This window comes from Trichoplax adhaerens, genomic scaffold, assembly GCF_000150275.1.
Source record: "Trichoplax adhaerens TRIADscaffold_11 genomic scaffold, whole genome shotgun sequence".
Classification (NCBI taxonomy): domain Eukaryota; kingdom Metazoa; phylum Placozoa; class Uniplacotomia; order Trichoplacea; family Trichoplacidae; genus Trichoplax; species Trichoplax adhaerens.
In genome coordinates, this window is record NW_002060953.1 from 1,108,241 (window position 1) to 1,126,837 (window position 18,597).

The following is an 18,597-nucleotide window of genomic DNA, read 5'->3' on the forward strand; positions in this document are numbered from 1 at the left end:
AAGTGATGTGTGTGTAATATGTTTAATTTCCATTCCTAGTTCAGAATAAGAACTATAGCATAGATGATTTGCTATGGAATGCTAAGTCATTTAAATTTTACTTATGTACGTAATGACAGTCTAACCCTCGATACCGAATATTGATTTAAAATTTAATTTCAAACCTTATTAATTATTTCTTACTTGCTCTTTATTGCTTTACGCGTATAATAATTAAATCGAACGATCGATACTAAAAGTACTAGTATCTGAATAACAGGATTCGACAAATCCCAATTATGGACTGCTCTTAGTTTATAAGCAAAAAAAGTTTAACATCATTCTTTTTTGTTTTGAAATTAATATTAATCTTCTATATTTCCGATAAAAATTGCATGCCTATTTTTGTATGATTGAAAATACTTTTGATAAAGCATTTGGTAAAAATACTAGCTATTATATTTTGTAGTTATGATATCCTAGGTGAAACTTTAACTCCCTATTGCCTTGGTATCTTGGTATAGAATAATGTACATCAGTTTGATATTAAAATAAAAATAACAAAAAATCAAGTATACCTAAAGAATTATCCCTTACTTTTGCTTTGTTTATTCAGTATAAACTAAATTTAAAGCTATACTATACTTGATACTTGAAATAGTCGTTAAAATGTTGCTAGAATGATGTTAACCGGTACAAAAATAACATTTCGAGTTACCTACCCTTTCGAATGCTATAAGTTTGTACGAGCGTAGAATCTGTATAAATTATTCAATTTTTACGTAACTAACGCAATTAGTAACCTATATTTAGTCTACATTTCTTGTAACCAGCTCGGCTGCAATCAGTAAACATTCGTCTGACTCTTCCAGTGTGACGTTTGCATTAATAATAATTAAATATTAAGTTGCAGTAGCAACAAGTCACTATTGATTCTGAGGTTAGAGTAATAACTTGGCTTCAATCGGGCTAAGGAATCCGATAATACAATATCACTAAGAAATCGTTTTAGTCAATGTAATAGTTTATCGCTATATATATACACTGTACACGAGTATATATTACAGGCAGTAAACGTTCCAAGATGTATTTTAACAACATCCAAAATGAGCTATACTTTAATTAAGCATTCAGCTAAGGCTGAGGGCAGTTAATTATTCCAAACTTCACGATAAATCATTTACAATGACCCTGAGGACATACAGACATACACGACTTTTATACACGTGAAGTAGGTTAACGAAGTTTACAAAATGAACATAAGTTTTTAGCGTACTATGCGGAATTTAGTAAGTACAAAAGGTTAGATTCATCATACGAAATAAAGATAATTATTAATAAAATGAGCTAAAATAACTAGATAGGACGGATCATATTAATAATAATTAAATTATAGGAGTGTTTTACAAGAGATATAGTTGAAATTGATATACTGTAAAGAAAAACTGTTATTAGATAATGGTAAAATGAATGAATACATGGAACAAGTAAAGAACACATCATTGAGTAGACTGGAGAATCACATAAATTATTATAGCACATGATGCAATTTTTACACTGAATCAGATATACGCAACATTTACAAATGTAGTATTGGCAAAATGACCTATTCCATTGCAAAGATCTCTTCCCTTCACAAATTTAAAGCAGCATGATGAAATAATCACGTAAAGAATCAAGACGAAACAATTTAAATACCAGAATATGACAAGCAAATTTGGAAAAAATCAGGTTAATGTAATTTGAAATGAAAAAAAATCTACAAAGAAAGCTCGATCATGTAAGTATACCACCATTACTAACATACTATTAATTCAACTAGGGAACTGTAGATACTGAATATTATTCAATTTTATTTACCAGAATGACTAATTTGTTGCTGATGTTGTAAGTATTCATTATAGCTTAACGTAATTTTTTGACTACAGTAACGTGTTGTTCGAATTGATGACCGAAACGAAGGCGAAATATTAGCTCTATAACCACCTTTGCGTAATAATGAGTCTATTGTTTGAATTTTTGTCCACTCTGTGTAAATAAATAAATGAAAAAAACTTAGTTGCTATATTTACTAAGGTAATATCTTGTTCTTATAGTCTGTGCTGTAGACAAAAATTGAAGACGATATTCAGCAGTATTTAGATTATATTACAATATTGCTGTACCTTGTTCTTTAGCTACTTCCGGTAAGTAAGTAGCGGAGCGATGATGGCCTTTCTCATTCTTAAACTCGATACGAATTCCATGTATACCAACCTTGAATAATTATGAATTCGAATAAAACAGATTCAATTTATGAATTCGCTATCATAACGTGGCAAATTGAATATCCAACAGTTATATTCTATTAATCTAATTATAATAATGATGTAAACGCAAATATAATCAACTTTTTAAAATCAAATAAAGGACACTTCTGAAATAATAATAACTACCCAAAAACCCTACAGTTCCTTAGACTTACCTCCCAATCTAAATAGTCTGCAGCTTCTTCAAAATTGGTAAGAAGTGATACAGTACAACTTAAGTCAGTTATTTCTTCCTTTCTTATAGGTGCAAATCGACTATCTTTGATTGCACTTGAATTAGAATATATGATAGTTATTTAAAATATTAAGAGACTGTCATTATCCAATAATTAAAAGTAGTTATTGAAATTTAATTCATAATTAACTAACTTTAATGCCATCGTAATAACGAACGCATCATTTTATTAAAACTTACCTATTCAACGCATAGTCTCGCAGTCCGGAATGCAAATTGCAACTACTGAAAGTGCCAATACATCCACGAAGTCTTTCATCACTTGTTTTCCAAGTTACAAATAACGGACTGTCACAGTTGTGTAATAATGCAATGATAATTATTATTTTTCATCATTACATTTTCGTAGGATGTATACAGTAAATACTGTGCAATATTGTGATATAGCGAATCAAAACATTAGCAGGGATATTGGCTACGCTATTAAATCTTTAATAGCATCTTAAAGTTTGTTATTTTAATTTATTGCGTCATATGGGTTGGATTATAAAATATCACATGTTGTCAGGGGTTAACGTTTGAAAGGGTATAGCTCCAATTGACAAAGCTAAGAATTATTTCTTTAGCATATAAAGAAGCCATGACCATTTAAAAATGATGTCATTTATATAGGAATGATCGAGTATTGCCTACCAAAGGTTATTTATTGTATAGCTATTAGTAAAAGTAGTCACTGTTAGTAATACTACCATTGCGATCGTTTTCATCGGATAAATACGTATACCGTAAAACGCATATTTTACTACATTTTGCTGTCTCATGTTGATAAGATGTACTCATTTTTTTGCATAAATGCCGATTTGTTATCAACCAGAGTAACGCTTTTATCCCCTATTATAACACGATATAATATGCACCGTGCGCAGTAAGAGTATATCATACGTTTATGCTATAAATTAGTACACAACGCAGAAATTGCAATTGCAGTGAGGCTAATTATACATACCAGATCATGGTCAGTGCTGACCGAATTTACAAATTCCATGTACATCACTACTTTACATTTAGATTAGCTATGTAAAATTGTAATGCACTTACATGGCGCCTTGCATTCCCGTTTTAATTAATACATTCAATCTATTCAAACGAACATTAATGATTTTGCGCTATGGTAGGAATCCGTTCCTGATAAGTTATGACTAATTTATGCGTTATATTTTTGTTTTTATGGATTTTATAGTAGATCCGATATTCAATCAACAATCTGGTAATAAAGCGATCATGATTGGTTGTATAATAATAATTAGTTATGACGCTTTTAATTTAATCAGTCAGAAGTTTATTAACATTACAGTAAATTAAGTAGGTAGTAATAAAGTATAGCAAGAATATTGTTGGCTTCATTGCTGTTTCTCTATGTATTCTCGCATATTCATGAAAGACGTCACCATTTACTTCAGTTCTCAAATTCAATTGCTATGACTGTATTCATAGCTGATCTCATAGATCATTTTGTTCATTAAGCCACGACGAACAGTAAGCCATAAATTATTTTTATTCATTACCCAATACAACTATCGCTAATAATCTAGTCTATACTGTTGATCAAGTCAGGATACACATCCCTATTTACTTCATTTGTAATATCTATTGCTAAAACTATAGTCTATACTTGATCCTATAGTTCATGTAGTTAATCAATTCATGATCAATAGTACAGTAAGGTAAAATTTTACTTTATTCACTTCTAATATGAGTTATTTCTATAGCTAATTCTATGGTCCATACTGTTGATCAAGTCATGATACAGATCACCATTTACATCCCTTGTAATATTGATTACGATGACTGTCATTCTGCGTATAGCTGATTTTAACATTCATATGGATAATCATGTCCTGCTATGATAACGTGTAAACTATCCATTCCTTTATTCAGTTGTCGTAAGGCTATTTCTATTGCTAATTCTACTGTATACTCCATACTTTTGATCAAGTCATGATATATATCATCATTTACTTCACTTGTAATATCGATTACGATGCTCGTCATTCTGCGTATAGCTGATTTTATCATTCATACGGTTAATCAAGTCATGATATGGTAAAGTGTAAACTATCCATTACCTTATTCAGTTGTATTAGGACTATTTCCATTGCTAATCCTAGTGTACACTCCATGCTTTTGATCAAATCATGATACACATGGCCATTTACTTTGCATGTAATATCGATGACGATGTGTACTCCATGCTGTTGATCAAGCCATGATACACATTACCAATGACTTTGCATGTAATATCGATGATGATGCCTGTATTCTATAGTTGATCTTATAATTGATATACTGTCATTAATCAAGGTATGATTAGAACAGTAAGCTATCCATTACTTTATTCAGTTGTACTAGGACTATCTCTATTGCTAATCCTACTGTATACTCCATGCTTTTGATCAAGTCATGATACACATTACCATTGACTGTACATGTAATATCGATGACGATGCCTGTATTCTATAGTTGATCTTATAATTGATATACTGTCGTTAATCAAGGTATGACTAAACAGTAAGCTATCCATTACTTTATTCAGTTATACTAGGACTATTCCTATTGCTAATCTTGTACTCTATACAGTTGATCAAGTCATGCTGCCTATCCCATTTACTTGACTTCTCATACCAATTGCTACGAGCGTAATGTATCATGGATATTAATTAATCAAGTTGTCATGTAAGCTGGAATTTTAATCAATTCTAATACTGGATGGCTATTTCTATTGGTCATTCTTCTGCCTATACCGTTGATCAAGTCATAATCCAAATCAGGATTGATTTTACTTGTAATATCGATTAGTAGAACAGTATTATAGAATTGATCACTCAGTTAAACTAAGGTTATTTATTTCTATTGTTCAATCCCATCGTCCTCCCAGTCCATAAGCGTTCTATGAATCATTTCAAGGTGAATCAGGCTCTATCTCCAGTAAGGCAGACTTTGCTTGATTTCAACAACTCGTTGCTTACTATCTCATTCAACATGGAGCTGAATTAATTTTGGATTTGCGATTGAATAAGAAGGGCAAGTTGGAAAAGACTGCTGGCTACTAGAACACTATTGTATTGTAAAGGCTAAGGTAGTCAACAAACCTGGGTGTAAGTCTCTACACTCGAGTACAGTATGCGTTTCTCCTCTATCGTCATACTGTATTGTGTGATCGGATCTCTCCTCTCTTTGCTACAACAAATGGACAACTTTTCTCGATATTTTAACATTATTCGATCATAACCCGCTCATCACTGGCAACCATATTCCATAATAACAACTGTCATCTATAATGATACCGAATAACTAGCATTGAAAGAAGCCAACCAGACTAAACCTTAAGCAGGCATTATCATCATCAGGCTGTGATGCAAAACATACTGCATACGCACATTATCCTCTATCGATACAATCTACGAATGCAAGCCATGCCAATTGCATCGATGATAACAACATCATGATATCAATAAACATGATCATGCTATTTCCTCTATAAAACTTACTATGCATCATTGGTAAAGGCTGGTCTTGCAGGCTCCGATTGGCGCTGAACATAGGATATAAGGACATCAAAGCAATAGACACACATTTCACGACAAGTTACAGTCGTATCATCACCATGATGATCGTCAGCGTGGTTTGGTCCCCATTCATTGGAAGGATGTCCACGAGATGATTGTTCTTCATCAGAAAGATTTTTCTTATACCACGGCATCACTAATCGATTCCAATTAGCAGGATTCTATTGCTAAGAGTTCCAATATGGAGGAGAGAAAATTTTCCAACAACAAGCTTGATCAACGACTGACTGACCACCACAAGCCATTCAATGGTGTTGAAGTCACTAGCTCCCAAGTCATTTTATATGGTGTAAAATAGATGTCGTATATCAATTATACAATATACTATGAATTAGGCCTAGTTTATGACATCTACTTTACACGGATGCGTACTATACCCACACTTGGTCCAAGGACTTGTATGGTCAGCGCAGTAGGTTTTCCTTCTCATACTGAACACTGGTGCTACGCACCAGTTTACGACTGTAGGCTGCCATACTGTCCAATGTCCAGTTGTCCATAGTGCTGCATCATGATCTTTCTCGACCTTGAGAACCGTGGGGACGGACGGACAAGGTGGAAATCGCTCATTGCATACTGTGCTGGACACATTGTAAAGGTCATTATACTGTAACCGTTGAATAACAGTACTGTTTGTGCACTACCCAGAAAGCTCATTCAAAGCTTCATTCAAGTCATTCCAATGGTGTAAAGTCAGTCAAGATTGTGTAAAATAGATGTCGCATACAACCTCTACGCTATACTATTTAATAATGCGTAGTTTACGACATCTACTTTACACACAAGGGTACTATACCTACACTTGGTCCATGGACTTGAACGGTATGAGCAATAGGTTTCCTTCTCTTACTGAAGACTGGTGCGTAGCACCAGTTTACGACTGCATGCTACCATACTGTCCAATGTCCAATTGTCCATAGGGTTGCGAAAGGCCTTAAGAACCGTTGGACGGACGGACAATGATGAAAATCCCATAATGATCTTTCTCGACCTTGAGAACCATGGGGACGGACGGACAGAGGTGGCAATCGCTCATTGTATACAGAGTTGGACACATTGTAAAGGTCATTATACTGTAACCGTTGAATAACAGTACTGTTTGTGCACTACCTAATGGACTTGAACGGTATGAGCAATAGATTTCCTTCTCTTACTGAAGACTGGTGCGTAGCACCAGTTTACGACTGCATGCTACCATACTGTCCAATGTCCAATTGTCCATAGGGTTGCGAAAGACCTTAAGAACCTTTGGACGGACGGACAATGATGAAAATCCCCATAGCATACTGTACTCTACACTCGTCTACAGGTCTGCATACTGTAACGCTTGAATGACAGCACTGTTTGTGCACTACCCAGAAAGCTCATTTAAAGCTTCATTCAAGTTATTCAATAGTGTTCAGTCGGTCTAGATTGTGTAAAATAGATGTCGTATAGAAGCTATACGCTACACAATTAATAATGCCTAGTTTGCGACATCTGCTTTACACACAGCCTTACTATAGCTACACTTGGTCGTTGGACTTGTACGGTAGACGCAGTAGCTTAGCCTTCTCCTACTGAACACTGGAGCCTAGCACCAGTTTACGACTGTATGCTACCATCCTGTCCAATGTCCAATCGTCCATAGCACTACAGAAGAACTTCCCCGACCTTGAGAACCATGCGGACGGACGGACAATGGTGAAAGATCACCTATAGCCCCCTGTACTGTAAATGTCCCTATACTGTAAGACTTGAATGACAGTACTGTTTGTGCACTACGGAGGAAGCTGCTCACGCAGCCATCAAGACTTCGATGGAAAGCTGTTTCTTTTACCTCTTTCATCCTTCCATCGGGACTACTTGTACTATTCCTTGTGTTCCTGATATAGTCAGGAAAAGAGAGAGATGGTGACGCAGTGCCAAAATAGGCAGACTTATCCTCATATTTCGAGTCATTCTACCGCTAAAAATCCTATGTCAGCTTCTTGGAATAACATGGATGGACATTGGATAGTATAGTGTATGGTTATGGACATACGGTACAGTTCAAATGACCAGTAAAATAATCGCCCTACACGATTTAACTTAACTGTATGGCCATGTTCTGTCCGTCTGTAAACCCGTCGGTTACGCCTTATGGCATGGAACTCATACAGAAAGAGGCAAACGAGAAAATTACTATGGTTTAGTATCGCCTAACAGATACTACTTGCGCTACGTATTCTTCGTCATCCAGCAGTACGACTACTGCAGCTGAGGTTGCTTTCGACCGACCTCACTACCCGTTCATGAGGAAATTGCAACATTGCATATCCGAAGCTTCAAGATAGACAGTAAATTCTCTAGAAATAAAGCATCCATTGCATATCTCAATCAATATAACGCGTTCAGCAAAAGGCATTGAAGGGATAGCTTGCATTTGCAATTTGGTAATATCAGGATACTGTGGTTGCAAACACAATAAAACCACTACCTAGCCCATTGGCTCTCAGCAAGTCGATCGATCATCTCTATCGTTGCTCTTCCATCATGATTGTTTTAACCCAGGTCGCTATACCCACTGAGAATGTCTTCTGCAAGCAAGAAAATTGCAAAGCTGTCCTCAATCACCAAGACTATGGTACAGGTACCTTATACATTGCTGCAAGGTAACTAGCCATGATTTAGCCATCATGTCATTCTAGTGGACACGATATTGACGAGTAATGTTTAATCGATCCTGCACTTCATGATGCTGATCGTGAATGAATGCAAACTATCTTGCGATTGTTCAATATCCATACTAATACTGTAATGATTATTAACTACCAGCATGTTAACATGGTCCAACAACGAAGGTAATGGATTGAATCTGGAATACCCTTCCATCTCGCTCCATGGTGTATCGAAAGATTTGAGCGTTTATCCTCATCCATGCATTTACTGCATGCTTGATTTACAATTGAAGGGTAAGCGTAGAAATAGCAATGCGTACAGACTCAGATGTTGCAATACTGTAGCATGCAATAACCTGAGATTAATCTTGATGTTGATAGACCAGATCAAAGTACGACTCTTTTATCACTTCATTTTACCACTAGCTTACAACTTCGACAATTCTATACAATCTATTCAAATGGTTAGAATTACTAAACTCATATCTAAAGATTGCAATAGCATGGCTCAAGTTAGCAAGAGATTATAATTTATGCTTGTGGATGAGATCAAAGTACGACTCTTTCATCCCTTCATTTTTTCACTAGCTTGCAATTTCGACAATTCTATACAATCTCTTTAAATGGTTAGAATTACTAAACTCATATCTAAAGATTGCAATAGCACGGCTCAAGTTAACAAGAGATTATAATTTATGCTTGTGGATGAGATCAAAGTACGACTCTTTCATGCCTTCATTTTCCCACTAGCTTACAATTTCGACAATTCTATACAATCTCTTCAAATGGTTAGAATTACTAAACTCATATCTGAACATTGCAATAGCATAACTCAAGTTAACAAGAGATTATAATTTATGCTTGTGGATGAGATCAAAATGCGACTCTTTATCCATTAATTTACCTCTAGCCTGCAACTTAGACAATTCTGTACAATCTTTTCAAACAAACAGCTAAAACTACTGTACAGTACTGATATCTGTAAGATCGCAATAGCATGCAACAAGCTAACAAGAGATTATCATCATGTTAATAGACTAGATAAAAGTACGGCTCTTGATCCCTTAATTGTACTACTAGCTTGCAATTTAGACAATTCTATTCAATCTCTTCAAATAGTTAGAACTTTAGCACTAACGTCAGTAACATTACAGTAGCATGCAAACAAGAGATTATCATTTGTATTTATGGATTAGATCAAAGTACGACTCTTTATCCATTAATTTACCCCTTGCTTGCAACTTAGACAATTCTATACAATATGTTCAAACAGTTAAAACTGCTGTACTGATATCTGCAAGATTGCACTAGTATGCAACAACCCAATAGAGGAAATTCATCTTCATGCTCATAAAACAGATAAAATACCACTCTTTATCCTTAATTTTAGCTCTAGCTTGCAATTAAGATAATTCTATACAAATATTAAAAATGATTACTGCTGTACCACTATCCTAGATTATAGGTCTTAACATTGCTGTGTTGAAATTTAGCAACAATAATCATGCTCAGTAACTTATTCCTACTAACGATGTATATTGCCTTTTGCTAACATATCTATATGATAGATGAAAATGGAGACGAGCAGTCTGTCGGCGAACTCATCCTTGCCCCAGAAGATGAAGCATCATGTAAGCACATCGTACTAATCATTATTAATGTTGTCTCAAGTAATACATAAATTGATCCACGTGCCGTCAATAACGTCTAGAAAGATTTTTTTGGGATATTACCATTTCAATACATACAGCAAATAACTATAGTATTTTTATAAAGCATTATACTAGGTAGATTTCATGTGCGATTGTAAAAATTCTAATATCAAACGTTGTCAGCTTTACATAATAATACTGTATATATACTGGGTATGAAAGAGAATTTTCCTATTGCATTCACTACCTAACTGTAATCTTACTATTATACACATAACATAGTGGAAGATATTTATAACGCCATAGCAGATTGCCAAGCTTTACATCCAGATGATGAAGATGAGGATTTGGAAGATGGTATGTAGCTTAGTTTGTATCTATACCATTTAACTAATATAAGCGTACATTATACCTCAAATGAAAAGCCCTAAATATTTATTTAATAACAGTCGAAGAAGAAGATGAAGATATAAATGAGGTATGCAAATAATGTATAGTCAAGTTATAAAATTATGATACAATACTACAGTAGTGTTATTGTGGTATAGTTTTCACTACCTCAGGGACATATCTCTATTGATAGTATTATAGCGTTAGTGTTGTTCGTGTGTAGGCTCATTTCACGATCTTGTTTTTATATCGTTTGTAGGAAGGAAATGGGACTAGTTCGGTAGATATGCCAAGTCAGCAAGAATTTCAACACATGATTGAAGATCAATCCACTTGTGAGTAGCCTATCATAATACTTGCTACTAATGATTGTAAGCAAGATCAATAATAATTCTGCATTGTCGGAAAAATTAATAAGGGAGCTCTCGTTAACCGTCGGTGTGATGATAGTTATAGAACACCCTAAAGGAATTTTGTTAACTAAAGTGCTGTATATTTATATTTTTACAGCTGGCTATCAAGATGGAAATATGGTCTCCACAGAGCAATCAAATCAAAATAATGATGGTCAATTTGATGATGCTGATGACCATTAGCGATTCGATATGCCGGAAATCGGATAAACACTCGAAACGTGTTGATGTAAATTTAAAGATATTGACACCTTGACTGTATAATAATATCGAAAACTGGTAAACACTATGGATAGAACTAAAACTTTAGTTTTATAGCACGATTAGTATATTAAGAATTGAGGTAAAAGCTTTCGATAATTAATGATGACTCGATTTCACTTTGTAACAAATAACTAATAAAAGAGTTCGATGGAGCACTTTTCTTCTGTAATAATGCAAACGTCATTTTTATGTGATCAGAAATAAAATATTTTAATGCAAATATCGGTAATAGAAAATTTTCAACAATGATCCAGTTTATCACTCATTAGGTGATAATATTTAAAAAACATATGATTCGACAACCACCGCCAAATATAATAATGATTTACAGATACTACGATGTTTCTGGTGTTACAGCTATAGTATATAATAATGGCATAATATCTAATATCGTCAGTGAACAAAGTCTACATCCTGGACATCAGGGATGCAGGAATAAAAGATAAACCTGTAAACGAGAACTCTTAGATCAATGATTACTATAATTACCAGAATAAAATGATCACCCTAAGCTATTATTGAATTATGTGGAGAATAATGCAATTGCAAGTTATCGATTGAATTTTTATTACTACATGATACTTACATGCTACCTATGTACGCGTATTCATATCAGCTAACAATCTATACCACATATTGAAAGCCATCATGCATAACTGAAACTTTGCTATTACTGATTCACTTTTCTGCCATGAAGGAAATACTACTGATGATCGTAGTAAGAAAATTTATTTTTTATACTGTACGCGCATATCAACTGTCAAAATAATATAATCATACCATTGAGTCAAGGCACTGACTAACCACTACAAAATATCAGCGATATTTTTGTACTGTACTTGGGTAAAAAATCGTGCCATGATATTAGCATTTGAAGGATATGCTTAGTTGTGTTTATATGAAAGTTATTTGAAATCATAAAAATACATCTTAACCTATTTATCATCCAGCATGAAACAATCTTAAATCTTAGTGTGATCTTTATCTTACATTCTATAATTTTAATCCAACCCTTCGGCTTTAAATCGTATTATAAGTTATGACATAGAATTGATTAAAGAAATTAACAAGTATTAAACAAATAGTAGTCAATTAGACAATATATATCATCTTGTCGCTGATCTCTTATGTTGCCGCAAATATCCTGGTTAAATTGATTTACTGGATTGGCTTCATAAACGATCTAGATTTTCATCCTTTAGTCATCTTTGTTTTCATTATGACTAATCTTCTTAATCAGTAGAATATTCTCTTACAACCGATTTAGAACAACGATGTGACCAAGCATTCTGAAACAAACAATTCATCATTACATCTGGAATTACCCCTTCGATTAAATTTCAAAGCGCATTTCTTGCGATCAATTAATGAGGTATCAAATAGCTAGAAAGATTAGAGTTACTTTCAGGGTGTAAGGTAATGGTTAATAATCATATACAGTATAACGATAATATTGCGACTATGTGGTACTACTCGACACAATTATGCATCCTAAGATGCCAAAATGCTAACCCGTAAATCTGCTAAATTTAGGTGTTTAAATGTTTCTTTGTCCATACTAAATACAATGGCATTCCCAGCACCTATATGAAAATATTAACATCGATTAGCTTATCTTCATTAGGGGAAAGTACCGGTACGCAAGCAAGATTGAATATTTTAATATAAAAAGACTTTAACCTTTTAAACTTGAGGAAACAATTTGTAATAGGTAAAGGGTAAAGCTCGCATTATCTGGTTGAACAGTATTTTGTATCCTATTAATTGTATCTTAATATTAGAAAATACCCTACAGAGCTAATGCTTAGCAAAATCAGAGGCTACTGAAAAATAGAGAGGAGCTGAATTTCATCGTTATAAATAAATAAAAAATGCTGCATTTTTTAATCCCTGCAAATGTTAATATAGTTACCGATTTACTAGTGGGAAAATACTAAGTAACAAATATACCAATGGATACGCCATCAGTGGCTTTACACTTTCTCGCATGAGTTCCTATTTAGTCGACAGAGACAAAAATTGCTAGCAATCATTAAAAGACTTTATATATCCATAGCAATATGTTGTATAGATACTCTAATAAACGCGATATAATCATGATGCAAGTAAATTATCAATCAGACTGTAATCTAAATAATTAACATCAAATTAACTGACTCTTTCTCTTTCGTGGCAACCCGTCCACATGCTAGTCTAGCAATGAAAATAAAATACCATTCTATAAATTATTCGTCCCAACCGGCTTCATATATGCGTATTTTAAATCAACTAACACAATTTTGAACACATATTTACCTGTTTTCTAACATACTTAAAGATATAAAAATATACCAAAAATAGTACGAAAATGATCAAGAATCTGGGGCCATACCAGCTATTGGGTCATAAAATTGAAAATAAGTAAACTGTTATCATTACAATCATATAGCAGCAAGATTTGCTTAAAACTTTTCAAATCTAACATTGCAAAACGCCAGGCAGGGTCATTTTCTATCCAGCTAATTTTAAGTTAAGGATAATAAAAAGGATAAAAATAAATTCGAATGCACTAATGCAGGACGTTTATAAGAAAAGCACTGAAAGACCTACATGTATACGAGTATAGGACCTGTACTATAAAATTTTAAAGTATATTTACTTACCACCATACGCCAGCTGGTCCATACTTATTACTCGAGAAAGGTATTACACTTATGACTACGGGAATACCCCAACCAATAAGATGGTAGTAACTATGATGTAAACATGGGAAGCATAAAATTTCTTATATATTTGAAAGATATAAATATGATTCAGAATAGTAATCATGCAATGATCATCACTTTAAGAATGTAAGTTTATGAATATAAAAAAGTAACTTCACTAAAGATGTAAACTCTTGTAGATGTGATAGAAAGTCTACTATGGTAATTTTTAAATATGTTTGCGTTAATAGAATATACATTGGCATACATTTCAAATCTTTCAGTACTTTTCTTAGCAACAGCACTCCAGTATAAATTAAAAGTTATTAATATAACCCATAAAAGAATGGCCCACACTAGTTAATCGAAACACGAATATATGAGCATCTCAATACAATTATACAATAAATACAAATAGCAAATAGTAACAGTTAGCATACGTATGATAATTAATAATGACTAGGCTTGTAGATTCGTAAATATATCCAACTTATTTAGCTAAAAATAGAAGTTGCCAGCAAGTAACTAAAAACAAAATTTAATCAAAGCTGACTTGTTGCAACGAATAACAGGATCAAATCTAGTGAATAACGCTACTCTAGCTCTCTTTTCCCTTCTCCTTGATCTAAGTTTGCATGGCCCTAAATATTGTCTATCTTATGCAATCATACTCATGTAAAAGTTACTAATTTAAACCAGCAACATTATATAATGTTAATTAAGATTAATGTTAGTCACTGCACTAACAGTAAAGACCATAACATCAACATCACATTACCAATATAGCAAGCATTGCAACAGTATCAATATGTATAGAATGTTGACTGGTTTTTAAAATAAAATAACCTGAAATTCTGCGTATTTTGATAATGCAATACTTATGACAGTAAATGAACTTACCAGATATCGTTATCATGACCGCTTCAAAAGTACATTTAGGACTAGGTTCTACACTATCAGCCTATAATTAAAAGCAAATTCTGTAAGGTTACAGCAATTATGCATCGATATAATACGTATTCAATTACGAAATTTTTTCGTTTAGGAAACGCGGAGTAATATTGGTCTAAAGCTTATAGTAAAGTACAAAGCCAGCTAATATTATAATTAGATAATCAGTATGACAATTATAGGTATTACTAACATTAAGCATTTTATCTATCAAGCGAATAGCATTATGAAGATCAACCTTCGGCAATAGATGTTATATAAGAGATAGATATCTTATAAGTGACTTTTGCTAACTAATGTTTATTTTATTTTCGTAAGATAACATACTTTGGTATTATTAAGAATGCCGCTATCTATAACGTCCATTCTTTTATAGATGAACGTATAGTTTTATGACATTATTTGAATACTGACTATTAATGTTTCTGTAGAGTTACCATAAATTAACTGATTTTGTAATGGATTTCAGGTTCAGTTCTGTCTAAGAGAGACTAGTGGTATTACTATTCCTCTTGAAGATGGGAAATCGTCAGTATTTATAGTCGTACTGTAGATAAATGTCCGGGGGGGGGGGAAATTTTTAACAAACATGTAGTACTATGTATATTCTATGGAGGAAATAACTACTCACCATAAAAAAAGTAATGCTATTTATTAGGCACGCGATGCTTAGATATAAAAGTAAACGCTGTAAATTGTAGATATTAGTACCGGCAATAATTGTTAAGGAAACAGTTGCATTATGGAAGAAGCAATTGTGATCGTAAAAAGTCTAAAAAAACTTTTCAAACCTGAGCAAAGAATTGGTACTTTTTAAACAGCCAAATTAAGAAGATCATAGCGAAACTATAAATAATGAAATTTTATATCATCAGGTTTAGTATTAGTCCAAAAGGATAAGATTTCCAGTAAGAATTAATGCATATAGTGCAAAAGCTGCCATCATTAATTATGCAGTATATATATATGTTACATATATACAACTGTTCATGATTTAGTCTAAATTCATATTGATACATATATGTGCTGTATATCTAGATGACTTTTATAAGTAACAACGGTTTTCTAATCTCAGTATTAAATACATACTCTCTATTTTCAGCCTAGACCTTTTCTATTAATGTATTATGATTTCCAGCAGTCCCATTCCCCCTCCCCGTCAAATTAAAAGTTTAAAATTTCTATCAATTTAGCCATTTTGCACGAACGACATACTTGTATACTGTAAATTGTGCAGCTTTTCCACCAGTATAACTAATATTCAATCATGGAAGTAATACGTAAACTGAAGATCACGTCTGCGATATACAATTTCTGTTGCAAGAGTGCAAGGTTTTGTCCTTTATCAACGTTTTTGCTTAATTCGATACGAACTCCAAAATATATTCAATACTTTTACTGCATGTGATCGTAGATAAAATTATGATTTAAAGATGACTTATTATCGTAAAAGCTAGAAATTACTTGGCACTTTAAGATCCTGAAGCACCTATAATGCCTTATTATCGTTTTAATTACCTTCAACGAGCATAGAAAAAAATTAGTTTTGATGGATTGTGTTATATTATCGTCATTATTATCGAAAGCATAAGCATCAAGGTCAATACAGCATTACTAACCTGCCAGCAATGGATAATGAAGCCAAGATTCTTTTGACAAGCAAGATGTTCGTCTAAGCAAAATTATATTGATCTATTCAGTATTAGCTAGAATTGGATTATGTAAAGTCACGCTATTAGTATCGAGTGCAAAACTGTGGTAGTAATTATCAGTGAATATCTTTGCAAACGTGATTATTATTGACAGAAACTTTGCAATCTTATATTGTATTGATTTTTATGCACAACAAACTACATACAACAATTCGTAAAAGACACTATATTAAAATACTAAATGATAATATGTACAAATGTCACAATTTGGGTTGCGAGCGGGTCTTAGATAATTATTCTAGCGATGCCGTCGTATACCAAGATCTCCAACTAACTCTGTGGATCTTCGTACATAGTTCTACCTCCAGTAAATGTGCTTAATAAAAATATAACTACTTTATTATCAAGCAGTCTCACATCGAAGAACTGACAGTTATAAGAATCTTTTAAAAAGAGCTGACTAACTTGCAGTTAATCGCTCGTTCCTTTATATTGTTACTCGATCTTAAAGGTTCATATCCGAGCATTATCAGATACCATAGCTAGGCACAATTAGCGCTTTGTGAAATATTTATTAGGTGTAAATAATCATGATTTCTTCCAACAATGAATGATTACAGTCTACCATCAATTAATCCACACAAGCTAAGATAAGTAATAAGATTTAAGCACAGCTATTAGGGAGTATAGCACCGTAACAATAAGCTAATGAAAGTACACGGCCACCGAATAGAGTAATATGCGCTATTTCTATCCACTTTATTATAATATTGCCTAATATCTCGGCTCATAACCCTTTTAAATTATTTTAATGTCATTAGAATCGGGCTCTAATTACCCATTGCATGAGAAGAAGTTGGACACTTACGCAATTACTTTCATCTCCAAGAAAGCAGCTGTAATTGGCTGGTTTCATCTTTTGACTGGGTTAGCAATTGTCAAGTTTAAAAGGCAACTGGAAAGAGAAGTGATGAAAGCTACAGATGGAAATATAGCAATAATGGCGATAAACGTTTTGATCAACGTACGCGTATTTTTTTTAGACAAAAATGGCCTTACGATTCACAGCTACTTAAAAATATATATATTGGCTATGTCTTGTTTTATGCAGTAGATTATCATATTATACCTGTTTATCTCAATTGATTATTTTTGTAGCTATGAAAATATACAAAAGTTGTTCGACTGCGCTATGCAATACAGTAGTTTCTGGGATTAAGCAGCCCGTAATAACTATAATCGAGTAAGGTCCTGTTCTGTATATGTTACAATGATGTCAAGAAATGGGTTGATACTCCGATCATACTATTAATATTACCTCAACATATAAATTATATTGATCTGTGAGCAATTAACGACAGATTGCAAGATTTTCTATATGCTTTAAATTCGATGATATGATCTGAGACACAGGAATATGATCAAGTATGTTACAGTGATCAGAATAAAATTATTCACTGGAAATATATTCTTATTAGCACCGACGTGTGCCACACTTTAAATAATTATATCTATGCACTAATACTCTATTATTACTTATCCTTTCCGTTATTAAACAACTCGTATACTACTCAAGTTTGTGGTAAGATTTCATATGTATTTCAGTTTCCACTGTAATTTCGATATACGATTGACAAGTCCCTGCAAACGATCAACACTATTGCATACTATTACAAAAATTCTTATTGCGACAGTCTGAGCTGATGGAAATATTTCGCTCCACCAAGCTTAATTTAGGATGGAAATCACTTTGGCTAATTGTAGCCTCCAAAATATCTCATAACTCATTATTATCTAGCATGAAACCAGTTTTGATCTAAAAGTCCGATTTTATTCTAAATACTACATTTTCAATACAACCCT

At 33.2% G+C, this 18,597-nt stretch overlaps 3 protein-coding genes across 3 annotated transcripts; 1 reads left to right on the top strand and 2 right to left on the bottom strand.

Moving 5' to 3' along the window:
- Positions 1-1,831: 1,831 nt before the first annotated feature.
- TRIADDRAFT_50735 (uncharacterized protein) lies at positions 1,832-6,097 on the bottom strand (the record flags this gene model as incomplete). Its single annotated transcript, XM_002115581.1, has 5 exons — positions 1,832-2,007; positions 2,145-2,235; positions 2,444-2,558; positions 2,704-2,811; positions 6,012-6,097. 5 exons carry the CDS (start codon positions 6,095-6,097, stop codon positions 1,832-1,834), a joined length of 576 nt encoding a protein of 191 aa, XP_002115617.1.
- Positions 6,098-8,603: 2,506 nt separating this feature from the next.
- Positions 8,604-11,366, top strand: TRIADDRAFT_59514 (uncharacterized protein; the record flags this gene model as incomplete). The annotated part of the gene is made up of 7 exons (XM_002115468.1): positions 8,604-8,722; positions 8,886-9,022; positions 10,297-10,359; positions 10,663-10,737; positions 10,806-10,858; positions 11,030-11,105; positions 11,281-11,366. 7 exons carry the CDS (start codon positions 8,604-8,606, stop codon positions 11,364-11,366), a joined length of 609 nt encoding a protein of 202 aa, XP_002115504.1.
- A 1,344-nt stretch (positions 11,367-12,710) lies between these two features.
- Positions 12,711-17,650, bottom strand: TRIADDRAFT_59515 (uncharacterized protein; the record flags this gene model as incomplete). The annotated part of the gene is made up of 9 exons (XM_002115582.1): positions 12,711-12,830; positions 12,960-13,030; positions 13,128-13,204; positions 14,090-14,179; positions 14,400-14,487; positions 15,032-15,092; positions 15,874-15,928; positions 16,702-16,754; positions 17,603-17,650. The coding sequence occupies 9 exons, from the start codon at positions 17,648-17,650 to the stop codon at positions 12,711-12,713; spliced, it is 663 nt and encodes a 220-aa protein (XP_002115618.1).
- Positions 17,651-18,597: the final 947 nt, after the last annotated feature.